We start from the raw sequence: 15,247 nt of genomic DNA, 5'->3' as shown, positions 1-15,247 counted from the left end.
CATCCCTCAGCCCTGCCTGTTTGCTGTGCTTTCAGGTCAGTTCACACCTCATGGGGACAAAAAGGCTGCCAGAAGCATTAACCTTTCATTCTACACCACCAAGTCTGGTAGGGAATAGGATTCTCCTCTCCTGCAGGCTTGGCACACCCCAAAGTCCCAGAGCTCACTCAGGCCAGGCAGAAACAATCCATCTCCAGGACTCTGGGTTTCACACCTTGTTTTTCTATTGTCATTTTTGGCCACAGTTTCACTTGCTCATCTGTTTCTTGCTTCCCTGTGGCCTGAAGTCCAGGACAGTATTTACGCAGAACTAGGTTCTACTAAAATGGAATGAAACATGAGTCAGGATACGTGTCCACAGACTCAGATCATGTATCCCCAGGAACCTGGCTGAGATTTACTGATACTAAACTCTTCAGTCCATCTTGACACCTCCAGTTCATCATACGTAATGGAGAATGTTTATTGCTGGCTTATCTTCACTTCTATCACTTTTGGAAAGTTTGAGACTTAGTCCAATTTCCCACCCTGCCTATCCTTGTAAGTCCCAGGACGCACTGCCTGCTCAGACATGGCTTAAACCATGCTAATCCCCAAACACACATCCTTTATCAACAGATACCCGTATGGAACCTCAAAGTGACTCTCAAGCATTTTTTAATGGCTCAAAACACCCAGATGTCTATATGCATCAGACTTTGAATCTCTTCTAGGGGGAGGATTCCCAAAGACCTATTATTAGCTCCCAATAAAGTGAGGGTGTTTCCTGATTCCTTTCACAAGCCTATCAAGTTATTGGAGACTCCAGAGAGCTAAGGGCACTGAAGGCTACTTACAGGAATTTCTCAAATTGCCTGTTTAAAAAGAAAATTGTCTCTGAATTAATTAGTCTGACTCCCTTTCTGGGAAATTAGAAGACACTTGATCTTCGGACCTCCGGAGCAGGAAACAGCAACCCACTTCAGTATTCTTGCCTGGGAAATCCCATGGACAGAGGAGCCTGACAGGCTACAGTCTATGGGGTCACAAGCGTTAGACATGCTCCTTGGAAGGAAAGGTATGACAAACGTACACAGCATATTAAAAAGCAGAGACATCACTTTGCCGACAAAGGCCCGTATAGTCAAAGCTATGGTTTTGCCAGTGGCTGTGTATGGATGTGAGAGTTGGACCATAAAGAAGGCTGAGCACTGAAGAATTGATGCTTTTGAACTGTGGTGTTGGAGAAGACTCTTGAGAGTCCCTTGGACTGCAAGGAGAACCAGTCCATCCTAAAGGAAATCAATCCTGAATATTCACTAGAAGGACTGAGGCTGAAGCTGCAGCTCCAATACTTTGGCCACCTGATGTGAAGAGCCAATTCACTGGAAAAGACCTTGATGCTGGGAAACAGTGAAAGGCTGAGGACAGGAGGAGAAGAGGGTGACAGAGATTGAGATGGTTGGATGGCATCACCGACTCAACAGACATGAGTTTGAGCGACTGAATAACAACAACCCTTTCTGGGCTTGAGCTTTTATTCAGGACCTCTGGTGAACTCATAAGGGTACCTCAGGCTTCAGTCCTGCTCTGAAGTCACATCTACCCACCTGGCAGGGTCTGGAACCGTGCACCCCCATGCCTTGCATCACTGGTGGTTCTGGGTCTCCCAGTGGGAGAGGCTCCCATTGCTGGCTCTGGCAGTCCTGGAGGCAGCAGGCTGTACCCGAGGGGGCGCCCCTTCACTTTCCTGCCTGGGATCCAGGGCTCCTTAGAATCAGGCAGAACTGCAGCTCCTGATCAGGGCCTCCAGAAGGAGCACTGAGGCATCCAGCTCAGGGATACGGGAGCATCACGAGGTCCCCGCAGAAACAGGGAACGATGAACCTCCCAGCGATGGGCAATGGTCCAGATCTGGCCAGGTGGCCACTCACCACCTCTCACGCAGCCTGAGGAGGGGCCTCCAAGTGCCTGAGATTCAAGGCTGTAGTGGTCCAGTCATCAGTGAAACCACTCAGAGGATGATCCCAAGAGTGGCCTTGGGCAAGTCGGGCTTTTCCGGTGACTCAGTGGTAAAGAATCCACCTGCATTGTAGGAGCTGCAGGAGACGCCGGTTCAATCCCTGGGTCGGGAAGATCCCCTGGAGGAGGGCATGGAAACCCACTCCAATATTCTTGCCTGGACATTCTCATGGACAGAGGGGCTTGGTGGGCTACAGTCCACGGGGTCACAAAAAGACAGACACAACTGAAGCAAATGAGCAAGCACACACTTAGGCAGGTTGTGTTCTGACTCGGGTCAGCTTGGGCCTGCCTGAGGGCAGAGGAGAGGTGTGGGACCAACGTCCGCTTCTGTGGAGGTAACAGGGAACACAGCCACCGACCTCTGCAGCACCCGGAGCTGACCCCACGGGGAGGGGCTGCACAGGGCTCGCCTGGGGACCCAGAGAAGGCCTTTCAGAAAAGGGAGACCCAGAGAAGGCCTTCCTGGAATGAGGCCCACGGGATCTCAGGCCCGGGCTGCAGCCACCTTCCCTTCTAGACAGGCTCTTGGGACCGCACCTCTCGAGTCAAGAGCAAATGCTTTAACTGGAAGTCACTGGCTTTAGTTTGGGGTTTCTTGTTGTTTGTTTGTTTTTTGTTTTTGGTGTGGAAGGCATTTTGAGAAGCTTTATTTCATAATGGGAAATGCTCAGGGCCTGAAATAAGGCTAGACCTGAGTTAATATCCTGGCTTCGCCACTGACTTGTTCTGTGACCTTGGGCAAGTTATTTCACAGCCCTGACTTTCCTTCTTCTGATCTGTGAAATGAGAAAAATGAAATCCTACTTCCAAAGTGAGTGACAGGACAGGAATGAGCATACTTGAGACAGTGGGCAGGCGGCCCCTGCATGCAGAAAGGTGAGGCCCTCTGCCGTCACTGCTGCTGCTACCGCGCTGCTTCCACGCTTTAGTAAGTGTGCGTCCAGGGCCCAGCGCTCCTAGCTGTGCGTTCAAGAGCTCTAAGGCCCTAAGACATCTGAGAAGGGAGCTGCAGGACTGTACCCCACAGCAGCTGCGTCTGAGTGCTTTATAAAACGTGCATGCTAAGTCGCATCAATTATGTCCAACTCTCTGCAACCCCATGGACTGCAGCCCACCAGGCTCCTCTGTCCATGGAATTCTCCAGGCAAGAACACTGGAGTAGGCTGCCATGTCCTCTTCCAGGGGATCTTCTCGACCCAGGGACCAGATCCACACCTCTCATGTTTCCTGCATTGACAGGCAGGTTCTCTACCACTAGTGCTCTGTGCGAAGCCCTTTTAAAGAACATCCAGATACATTGTGGGGTAGCTTCATCACAAGTTGAAATATGTAAATCCCCTTCTGGAAGAACTGCAGACTTTAATTACAATGCTGCATTTTACTATTAACCCATAAGGCATATAAGCTTCCTGCTTTACACTAAAAAAATGTCTTTTGAGAGAAATATCCTAGTCTTTATATGTGGAATCTTAAAAGAAATGATCAAATGAGCTTACAAAAAAGAGACAGACTTTTAGACTTTTAGAAAATGAACTTAGAGAATGAACCAGGGAGGGTGGATAGAAGGAAGGGACAGTTAGGAAGTCTGGAACAGACATGCACACAGTGCTATATTTAAACTGGATAACCAATAAGGACCTACTGTGCAGCACAGGGAACTCTGCTCAGTGTTATGCAGCAGCCTGGAGGGAAGCGGGGGGTTGGGGGGAAATGGATGCATGTATTTGTGTGACTGAGTCCTTTCACTGTTCACTTGAAACTATCACAACATTGTTTGTTAATCAGCTATATCCTAACAGGGGCTTCCCCAGTGGCCCAGTGGTAAAGAACCTGCCTGCAATGAGGGAGACACAAGAGATCTGAGTTCAGTCCCTAGGTTGGCAAGATCCCCTGGAGGAGGGCATGGCAACTCACTCCAGTATTCCTTCCGGGAAAATCCCATGGACAGAGGAGCCTGGCGGGCTACATTCCATGGGGTCATAAAAGAGTCAGACAGGACTAAAGTGACTCAGCAGCAGCAGCACATCCCAATATAAAATAAAGCGTTTTTAAAACAGAAAAACAAAATGCCTTTTGAGATGTTTAATGCTTTGCACGATGATCTTACAAACCACCCTTAAAACAGCTTGCTAGGAAGAGAATATCTAGCAAAATCCCTTCATTCTGAAAAATAGAAAATAAAGTGTGAAGTTAAGAGTTTCTTTTTTGATTGCCTTAACCACGCCAGGCATCCGCAACTCTGTCCAGCTCATCATCATTACCAAACCATGAATGAAGACCCAGATGATGACAGGCAAGCCCATCTGCAGACAGTGCAAGGGAAGGGGCTGGAGAGATGATGAATGACGATGGACACACTGACCTGCATGGATTGGAATGTTGAGTTGAAGCCAAGAAGTCGAGAGTAGATAGAGGAAATGGAAATTTCTGCCTTTCAGTAAAACATATACACATAAGAGTGGGATGATGAAGACTTGGCTTGGCAATACTTTAGCAAAATAATTGAGGAGGTTTAGATTTTAAGATGCTGAAGCTCCAATACTTTGGTCACCTGATGTGAAGAGCTGACTCACTGGAAAAGAACCCGATGCTGGGAAAGATTCAGGGCAGGAGGAGAAAGGGATGACAGAGGAGCAGATGGTTGGATGGCATCACCAACTCGATGGACGTGAGTTTAAGCAAACTTCGGGAGACAGCAAATGATGGAAGCCTGGAGTGCTGCAGTCTGTGGGGTCGCAGAGAGTCAGACACAACTTAGTGAATGAACAACAAGATGTTAAGAAGCATAATTGAGAGCAGAACATAGGACTTAGAGGAAGTAACAGATCCCTTTACTGTGAACTGAGTAGGTGACACCTGGAGGTATCTGCTAGGGAAATCTCAGTAAACATCTGGATGAAGGCAGCTGTGATGCTCAAGGTCGAGACCATCTCACACCAAGAACAGAGAGGACTGTTTAGCCCGAAGCAGAGGGCTGAGAAGGGAAGGAAAGCTTCCTTCAAACTGTTAAAGGATGGTATAGGTGGGGCAAGGATGCTGCGTGCTTCAGGACCGGCAGGTCTATCCAGGTGTATGGGGTATTTGGCTGATGCCACAAGGAGCAGACCTGATACAGTAAGCGCCCACTACTGTGGCTGACAACGCTCACAGGGGTCGCTGAGTGAGATACAAGGTCCGCTCCAGAGAAGCAGCAAGAGGACCCCCTCCCTGTAGACAGTACAGGGGGTATCCTGCAATTCCGAAGGTCCAGCTAGCTTCCCTTCTATATTACAAACCCATGAGAGCTCACTGAGACTAGCTGAAATATTTTGATCATCTATTCTGTTGATCGATAAACCACAAAAGAATGGCACTTGGGAGATCTCGCTCTTTCCACGAAGGCAGCTCTGATGCTCAGAGAACAGAACCCAGGCTCTGGGACTGGCTAAAGCCTCAAAATAACCATAGCGTCTGGAGGGGAGGGGCAGTATTTACAGGGCATCTCACAGCACGGCGCCCGCGGATATGATGCTCCACGGTCTACATATGTGTTCTCTTGTGGGTTGCTATGGTTGTGTTCTGCCATTTCAGAAATGATTTCAGGTAGGTTGCAAGGAAACATAAAACATGTCTAGATTTACCTGAAGTAAAAGTTAAATGACAGCAGATAAAAATACAAGGAAGAAGGGAATTCCCTGGCAGTCCAGTAGTTAAGACTCCATGGTTCCAACGTAGAAGACCCCAGATTCCATCTCTGGTCAGCGAACTAAGATCCCAAATGCCATGCAATGTGGCCAAATTAAAAAAAAAAAAAAAAGGTCAAGAGGGAGAGGACACACATATCTGTATACACTTATAGCTGATTCATGTTGTTTGATAGAAAACAGCAAAACCTTGTATAGCAATTAGCCTCCAATTAGCAACAAATTTTAAAAAATACAAAGAAGGAAAGCAAAATGGGTACAGGATTAATTTTGTGTTTACAACTTCTAGGAGGCACATAGAGACAGTCATCCCATTTTACACATGAGTTAATTGAGGCTCACAGGCTGAGTTTTGTTGACTATGAGGGCTACTTCATTTCTTCTAACAATTTTCCTGAGAAATCTGTAAGCAGGTCAAGAAGCAACAGTTAGATCCAGACATGGAACAACAGACTGTTTCCAAACTGGGAAAGGAGTACATCAAGGCTGTATATTGTCACCCTGCTTATTTAACTTATATGCAGAGCACATCATGTGAAATGGCAGGCTGGATGAAGCACAAGCTGGAATCAAGACTCCCAGGAGAACTATCAATAACCTCAGATATGCAGATGACACCACCCTTATGGCAGAAAGCGAAGAGGAACTAAAGAGTCTCTTGACAAAAGTCAAAGAGGAGAGTGAAAAAGCTAGCTTAAAACTCAACATTCAAAAAAACAAAGATTGTGGCATCCGGTCCCATCACTTCATGGCAAATAGATGGGGAAACAATGGAAACAGTGACAGACTTTATTTTATTGGGCTCCCAAACCACTGCAGATGGTAACTGCAGCCATGAAATTAAAAGATGCTTTCTCCTTGGAAGAAAAGTAATGGCCAACCTAGACAGCATATTAAAAAGCAGAGACATTACTTTGCCAACAAAGGTCCATCTAGTCAAAGCTACGGTTTTTCCAGTCATCATGTATGGATGTGAGAGACGGATCATAAAGAAAACTTGTGCCAAAGAACGGATGCTTTGGAACTGTGGTGTTGGAGAAGACTCCTGAGAGTCCCTTGGACTGCAAGGAAATCCAACCAGTCAATCCTAAAGGAAATCACTCCTGAATATTCATTGGAAGGACTGATGCTGAAGCTGAAACTCCAGTACTTCGGCCATCTGATGAGAAGAACTGACTCATTGAAAAAGATTCTGATACTGGGGAAAGATTTAAGGTGGGAGGAGAAGGGGATGACAGAGGATAAAATGGTTGGATGGTATCACCAGCTCGATAGACATGAATTTGAGCAAACTGTGGGAGTTGGTGATAGACAGGGAAGCCTGGCATGATGCAGTCTATGGGACTGCAAAGAGTCGGACATGACTGGGTGACTGAATGGAACAGGCTGAATAATTTCCTAAAATCAAACACCAAATGGAGCATATGGACTGGGATTTTAATCAAGGTCTTTCTGAGTACCATCCCCGTCTCAGGAAGAGCTGAAGATGAAGTCACACTGATTATCTTCTTCCTGATTAGGGTTAAGGTGGGACAAGATCATGACATCTGTAACTGAACAACAACGAACACAGGCATGGAATGCAGAGTTGATTTTTTTTGTAAAGCAATCACATAGAATGATTCCTGTCTTAAGCCGCACAGTGGTCTCATGAACATGCTTATAGTATACTTGTTAACAAGGATATTGTCCAGAACTCTTTAACATTTTCAAACGAATCTGGACAATATAATAGAAACATAACAACTGTAAACTTTCATGTGCCCTTCAGGTGACTGTTACCTGTGTCTCCTCGTAGCTATGGTATTTAACATTTTATAGAAGGCTTTTGGAACTTCCCTGGTAGCTCAGTGGTAAAGAATCCACCTGCCAATGCAGCAGCTGTGGGTTCAATCCCTGGGTCAGGAAGACCCCCTGGAGAAGGAAATGGCAACCCACTCCAGTATCCTTCCCTGGGAAATTCCACGGACAGAGGAGCCTGGCAGGCTACAGTCCATGGGGTCAGAATAGAATTGGACATGACTTAGTGTCCAAACCACAACAGAAGACTTTTGCAGTATCAAAATCAAATCATTGTGAACGGAGCTTTTCCTTCTTTAGTGCTGCTAAAGTCAGTTCAGTCATGTCTGACTCTGCAACGCTGTGCACTGTAGCCCACCAGGCTCATAAGGCCATTGGATTCTCCAGGCAAGAATACTGGAGTGGGTTGCCATGCCCTCCTCCAGGGAATCTTCCTGACTCCTTTAGGACTGAGACGCTGGATGAAACAACCAGGACCATGAGTCAAATGCTTTCTAGCCTAAACATTTGCTGCATGTTAATGATAAAGTTTGGTTATTTAGAAATTGTTTATATATAGAGAGAAGGATGATAAATCATAATATCGATATGTATTTCTAAAGCTCTTTAAAAGTACTCTAACATAAGAGGATTTATAAACATCAGGCACTATTATTACAGTGCCATCACTGCCTGTAAATTAAACGGAGACACCAGGCAGAACTCATCAAGACTGATTTTAAAGACCTTCTTAGTTAAGAACAGTTTAATAGTGAACGTTGTGTTGTGGCAAATGAAATCCAGATTACGCTTCCCTTTCTCTTTTACATAATATTGTTGGACTTCATTAAGTTAAGAAATAGTCATGGAGCACCTACTGTGAGCAGAGCGGTTCTGTACATACAACATAGGGACACAAAGATGAAAACAAAGAAGTCCAAACTTGGAAGTAGTATCAGTCCACACCAATCTTTGGTACAATTTACGACAGCCACAGAGCAAATTTGTTTTCCAAAAGTGATGGCTTCGGTACCTCTCATCCTAAAAGTCCTTCCCGAACCTTCCATTCATCCATCAACAGGTGGAATGACTCTCCGAATCATTCAGAGATGCCTTTTGAATCTATGTGGGTGGAAGTGGAGGTGTGTGGGAGGGGAGAGCATTGGATGAGAAGAGCCTGGCCAAGGGAGGGCTGGGAATGAAAAATGTGACTATGTGATGTATGAAAAAGTACTGTGGAAGATAAGGACTGGGGTGAAGTGGGTCTGCATCTGTGCTGTCCAACACAGTAGCCTCTGGTTACACGCAACTACTTAAATTTAGATTAATTAAAACTCGATGGAATTTCAACTTCAGCCACACTAGCCCTGTGGCGAGCGCTGGGAGGGCTACCACCTTGGGAGAGGCAGGCACAGAGCAGTTCCAGCAGTTCGGGGCTCTGGGGGACTTCTCCTCGTCAGGCAGCAATGAGCCAGCTCAGACTTCGGAGACAGTGTGACCTGTGCTGCTTCTGGGGAATCAACCGGAGAGCAGCTTAGTTAGGTGGGCAGAGGACATGTTTGTCATCGGCCCCCAGTGAGGAGCAGCGTTTCGGTACAGATTCTGTAGATCTCAAGACAGACCAAGCTGGGGCAAACTGACAGGCCAGAGTCACCAGGTAGCTAGCTGGTGACTGACTTACTGTTTCCACAGAGAATGAAAATGGTCCCAGGGGACTTCCCTGAAGTCCAGTGGTTAGGACTCTGCCCTTCTAATGCAGGGGCCATGGCTTTGATCCTGGTAGGGGATTGAAGATCCCACATACAGCCAAAAAAAAGAGAAAGAAAGAAGCTGGCTCTATTAGGGTACAGGGCTCACTGGAGTCTTGCAAAAACCAAAGGCAGCTTTAAAAGGTCTGGAAGAGAAATCAGAGGACTGGAAAGAGAGGGAGCAGAGGTGGAGAGGGAGAGGGAGCCAAGTGAGGAGACGATGAGGGCTCTTCATCACACCCCCAGGGTGAGGCTGGCGACCCTGGTGCCCACTGGCAGACTGTGCTCACTGACACACAGAAAGGAGAGTATCTCTTAGCTGGGACAGTTAGTAAACAATCAGTTACACTAACAACTGCTTCTCTGCATCAGACGGAAAAGAAAGTAATGGGAATGGCTACAGAGACACTCACAAACAAGAGTAAGAAAAATCATTAGTGCTTGAAATAAAAACCAACAGTTTCAGATACAGAGAATGCGCTTTCCAGATCTAGATGGGATTTCCTGCCATTTCCTTTCTGGGTTCCCACCACTCTCACTGTTCCAAATTCCATCTCCAATCTTTTAAGCAGATGGCCACAGGGCTCTGTATTCGGAGGCTTAACACGAGGTGACAAGAGGCTCTCAGCTGGCTGGCTCCTGCACCCGCACCTCTTCCTGCCCCCACCAGCTGTACCGAATGTCTTCTCCAACTTGGCTCCTTCAGAGAGACCGACGTCCTCATACATACCCACAGACCCTGCTGTGCTCTTCTCATCCCAGGACAGCCGACCAAAGCCCCCACACGTAACAAGAGTGCTACCCTGAGCAAAAGAATGGGTCACGGCATCATCATCTCTTTGTGTGGCTGAATAAGGAAATACTCGAGCAACCTATATTTTTAAGTAACTTGCATAAACCTACAATTCATATCTCAATGTATCATCCTGAATGGGTGGCTGACTCTTGGAAGTGAGGAAACTAAATAAGAAAATACACAACTTGTATTGCACAGGTGTTAGGATGACTTCCCTCAACAAAAGCATCTCACAAAGATTTCCCCACTTCCCTTTCTATGGGAAACCAGTCAATCCCAAAGGAAATCAACCCTGAATATTCACTGGAAGGACTGATGCTGAAGCTGAAGCTCCAATACTTTGGCCACCTGATGTGAAGAACAGTCTCACTGGGAAAGACATGATGCTGGGAAAAACTGAAGGCAAAAAAAGAAGAGGGTAGAGAATGAGATGGTTAGATAGCATCACTGACAGACAGGAATTTGAGCAAACTCCAGGAGATAGTGAAGGACAGGGGGGCCTGGTGTGCTGCAGTCCATGGGGTCGCAAAGAATCAGACGCAACTTAGTGACTGAACATCACCCCCTCCAGTTCAAAGGGGATGCCTTTTGCTTATCAAATTCTTCCCTGGCCCCCTACCAAAAACTGGTTTTCAAACTTATCTGAGAACAGGAGACAAAAAGAAATCTTTTATGTTAAAGATCACCTTTAAAATATCATGCACTTTCCTGAATAGTTAAAAAGCCTATGAGATTGTCACACCTCTTATTCCCATGTTTGTACCTTTCAGAAATATGATTTTCCAAGCTCCACAAAAGTCCCCCAAATTGTTTTCTCCTTGAGAAGCTTAAAGACAAGCTAGTGCTGGTGACTTTCTTTTCCTTCTGACTCTGTAAATATGCCCAGCATCTCTCTGCATGCCTGCTCACTCAATCACGCCCAATTCTTTGCCACCCCATGGACTGTAGCCCACCAGGTTCCTCTGTCCATGGGATTTTCCAGGCATGAATACTGGAGTGGGTTGCCATTTCCTTCTCCAGGAGATCTTCCTGACCCTGGGATTGAACCCGCATTCCTTCGTCTCCTGTACTGCAGGCAGATTCTTTTACCACTGAGCTACCTGGGAAGCCCCAGCATCTATTCAGACAAATGCAAAAGAGACTCTTGCTTACGTGTAAATTTCAAGATGGCTTCCCTTGTACAGCAACAAGCCCACCTTTTCGAAGTTGAGGAATCTGCCAGACACAGGCGAGGCCTTCCCCACCTCCTGGTGGTCTCACAGCACTGACTCACCTTGGGGTGCTCCAGTTTGGTTCGATTTCCCCAGGACCCCTAAATGTGAGGTCCCAGAGATGGTTAGCACAGTCGGGGGTCAGGAAGTCCAGGCAGGACAGTGAGAGAAGAGCCCCACCAGCGCAGGGCCATGTGGCAGTTACTGTGTTCGAGGTGCTTTATGACTATTAACTCATATTCCCCCGCAAGGCTGGGAAGTAGGCCTTATTCCTTTGGCCCCATTTTACAGAAGAGGAGAGAAAGGGCTGAGGTCACCCACATCAAATGATGAAGGTGAGGTGTGAGCCCTGGCAGGGTGGCAGCCCGCGCTGGGTGTTCATCATAACACCCTATTGCCTGCCCCAGGAAGATGTGGGTTTCCATTCACATAAACCGTCTAACCACACTGTCTGCTAACGTAACTCTGGCCTCTGTGACACATGCGGGCGCAATGTAAAGGGGCAGTGTGAGAGTGCTGAGTCGCTTCAGTCGTGTCTCATTCTGTGCAACCCTATGGAAGCCTGCCAGGTTCCTCTGTCCATGGGATTCTCCAGGCAAGATACTGGCGTGGGTTTCCATTTCCTTCTCCAGGGGATCTTCCCAAGCAAGAGATCAATTGTGTGAGTCTTCTGTCTCTTGCATGGGCAAGAGGGTTCTTTACCACTAGCGCCACCGGGCAGAGCCATGGGCAATGTAGATACGTTACAGAGGATGGATTAGGGCTTGGATGGGACAGCCCAGGTACGGCTTGTAAATGAGGGCAAAGGAGACAACCCAGCTGGAGACAGGCCGGCTCATCTTGCCCCCTCCTCTGGCTGTTGTTCTCAGGCCCTCCCCCAGCAAATCAATGGCTCTTGAAAGTTTCTCACAGAACCATTACTTCCCACCAGTTCGGACAAAATCATGGCTCTAGTGGGATTTCCCTGGTGCTCCAGTGGTTAACACTCTGCCTTCCAATGAAGAAGACAAGAGTTTGATCCCTAATCAGAGAACTAAGATCCCACATGCCATGTAGCACAACTGAGAAAAAAACAAAAATGACAGCTCTGGCTCCATCACTGTTTGCTTGAGGAAATTTATGACTGACCAGTACAAACAGCCAAGACAAAGCATACGCATCATCTTCTAGTTCAACGGTGCTCAGAAAAAAGATGGTGTACTCACTTTGAGCTGGGCTGCATGCACACTGGTACATGCGTGGCATGTGTGTTTCAAAGGCCTACAGAAGGCAGACGAGCCCCCAGGAAGCAATCTGACCCAATGGCTAGCCCATGGCTCCTAAGACAACCTCTCAAGAGCAACTGTTAAGAGTGGGCAGTGATCGCTGTATTTAAAATGGATACCAAAAGGGAACTACTGTGTGGCACAGGGAACTCTGCTCAGTGTTACGTGGCAGCCTGGATGGGAAGGAAGTTTGCTGGAGAATGGATACATGTATATGTATAGCTGGGTCCCTTGGATGTTCACCTGAAACTATCGCATTGTTAATCGGCTAAACCCCAAAACAAAGTAAAAAGATTAAAAAAAAAAAAAAGAATGCACAGAAATAACTCATTTTCCTTCACAGCTGGTGAAACCTAGACTGGTGCCGACTGCAAATTTGCCATCAGTAGACTTGGCCCAGAACCTGGAAGCTGAGTGGGTGATCTGGTGCAGGGTCGGGGTGGGGTCGCTAGGGCTGCCCCACAGGAGGACAAAACCTGATGCCTGGACTTCTCATAGACAAAGGTCGAGGAGCATCCTGAACTCAAGCCTTAGCAAAGCAAGTCAGTAACGATTTTAGGATCTTACTTGTAGTTTTTCTCCCAGAATTTCACTGGCCTGACATACGAAGTGATAAAAATGACGCTCCCAAGAAATGGGCTCAGTGGAGTAGAAACGATGGACGTGGCAAACGTCTGAAAGAAAAGCATGGCAGAATCTGAGGATTTCGAGTTAAGGCTCAAAATATGTGCTCATTGTTATTTTTCTAAATAATATTTGAGATTTTAACAAGTTTATTTGAAAGCCATTTTCTCACCAAGGAAAGAAAGACGGGCATCCCTATGATGGCTGTAGGTACATTTTTGGAAATGTAAAATTTTCAATAGTATCCTGCTAGGTCTCATGTATCACCACTGCGAAAACCAAATGATTCTCATAAAATTCCCAGCAGTCTCAGCACAATTCATGGCAAAGATTTAACATCTAAGATTTGAAAAGAACAGTGCTTTTTCCTGAGATAACATTAGCTGAACCAGACACACTGTGGCACATTTACTAAAGTACTAAGCAGCTGTATAAATAATTAAAATTAAATTATACTCTGAAAGTAAATAAATACCATTGTTTGGGAAGACAGCATCTCTGTTCCTCAAAGAATCTTTTCCCACTATTCAAAAATCTGTGTCTTTTATCACACTCTGAACACCAAAAGATCAATTCAATTAAAAAAAGAAAAAAAACCAGCTTATATCTGGTTTATAAGTTAAAAACGTGTACACATAGTCACAGTGTGCTGCTGGCTAAGTCATCTCCCTAGTATGCTGCATGAGTTCCTATTTGTTGGCATGCCTCAACTTTACATACTCTGATCAAAAATGTAATTGTCCAAAAATTAAATAAGTATGGCTCTAACTTTTGGCTTAAGGTCAACTAATGGACCTCTGGAAATCCGGGGGAGGCGCAGAGGGCTAGTCCCTCCCCAGTTTCCCACCATCACTGGGGAACTCCCTCCAGCTGTCAATCACACTCACATCACTGTGGTTCGGGGGTGATGGTGGGGCCTGAGGGGAAGAGGCAGCAGAGGTCAGTGGGGAGCCAGACTGCTCAGGTTTTGCGTGTGCACGTGATTCCTTGTGCTTCAGGGTGAGGCCTGCTTGATTCTACTGCAGGTCTGATCTGATTTATAAGGATGGGGCTTCTCTGATGTTTCAGTGGCTAAGACTCTGCACTCTTAAAACAGGGGACACAGGTTCAATCCCTGGTCAGGAAACTAAGGTCCACACACTACAGGGCAGGGCCAAAAAAATATCTGATCTCCTATAAGGCTGATTTTCCCACCTGGAAAATGTGCCTTTTTCTCATTGTTGCACAAATGGAGGTCTTATTTCTATAGCCCATCTTTAAAAAGTTCCAGTGGATTGTAAGAAATGCCTCCATGCTGGTCACGGATAGGAGGGCTCTGTGTTTCATTACCTACCGGAACATAGTAGGGCTTTCCCATGTTATCAATGGCAGGGCTTTTGCGATATGGGACTTCAGAGACCCATTTACGTATAAATACAGAAGCGTGAGTGAGCCTTGTCGGTCTACAGACACTTCCCTGAGCATTTTCATAGATGTAAAGGTTTTTCTTCATTTGTAACTATGTCTTTTTTTTTTTTTTTCCCAACTTGCTGTTTATTTCCAAACATCTTGAGGAGTGAAATGACACACCCGCCATTCATAATCGTGTTGAACTGTTTGGGTATCAAAAGATCTCGCTTGTGCTATAATTTCAGTCCAGTTCCCTTTATTCCGACCTAAGTCCAAATGCAGAATCAGTTTCTTGTTAATTTGAAAACAGGAAAGATCTAAATATCTCTACTACATGGGACTTCCCTGGTGCTCCAGTGCTTATGAATCTTCCTTCTAATACAGTGGGCATGGGTTCAGTCCCTGGTTGGGGAACTAAGATCCCACATGCCACCAAGCACCTAATCCCACGTGTCACAGCTAGTGAGACCACTCACTGCAACAAAGACACAGAACAGCCAAAAAATAGATTAAAAAAAATTTTTTTTAAACAAAGTATCAACAATCAAAAATTTAAAAAAAATACCTCTGCCACAAAACATGCCAACTTAGTACACCTCCATCATCAGAAGTAAAAGGAACTACACAGGAGATGTCACTGAGAAAAGGTGCTGAAAAAGCAGAGTGGGGCCACAGGGGAGATTCCTGAGAAGTGGGGTGTTGTGGGGAGGGGGGCGGGGGAAGGAGAGAAGAGAGGCTCATCCACTCT

At 46.2% G+C, this 15,247-nt stretch overlaps 1 protein-coding gene across 1 annotated transcript in view; it reads right to left on the bottom strand.

Annotated features, from left to right (window-relative positions):
- The window catches only part of PCNX2 (pecanex 2), a 304,964-nt gene that overhangs the window by 87,918 nt on the left and 201,799 nt on the right, over positions 1 to 15,247 (bottom strand). Inside the window, exon 23 of the mRNA XM_052640516.1 lies at positions 13,054 to 13,183. Coding sequence (XP_052496476.1) covers positions 13,054 to 13,183 — 130 coding nt within the window. The remainder of the gene's footprint in view (positions 1 to 13,053; positions 13,184 to 15,247) is intronic.

Source organism: Budorcas taxicolor, chromosome 5 (genome assembly GCF_023091745.1).
Source record: "Budorcas taxicolor isolate Tak-1 chromosome 5, Takin1.1, whole genome shotgun sequence".
Taxonomy (NCBI): domain Eukaryota; kingdom Metazoa; phylum Chordata; class Mammalia; order Artiodactyla; family Bovidae; genus Budorcas; species Budorcas taxicolor.
Note: the sequence above shows the minus strand (reverse complement) of the source record. Positions and strands in the feature narration are given on the sequence as shown.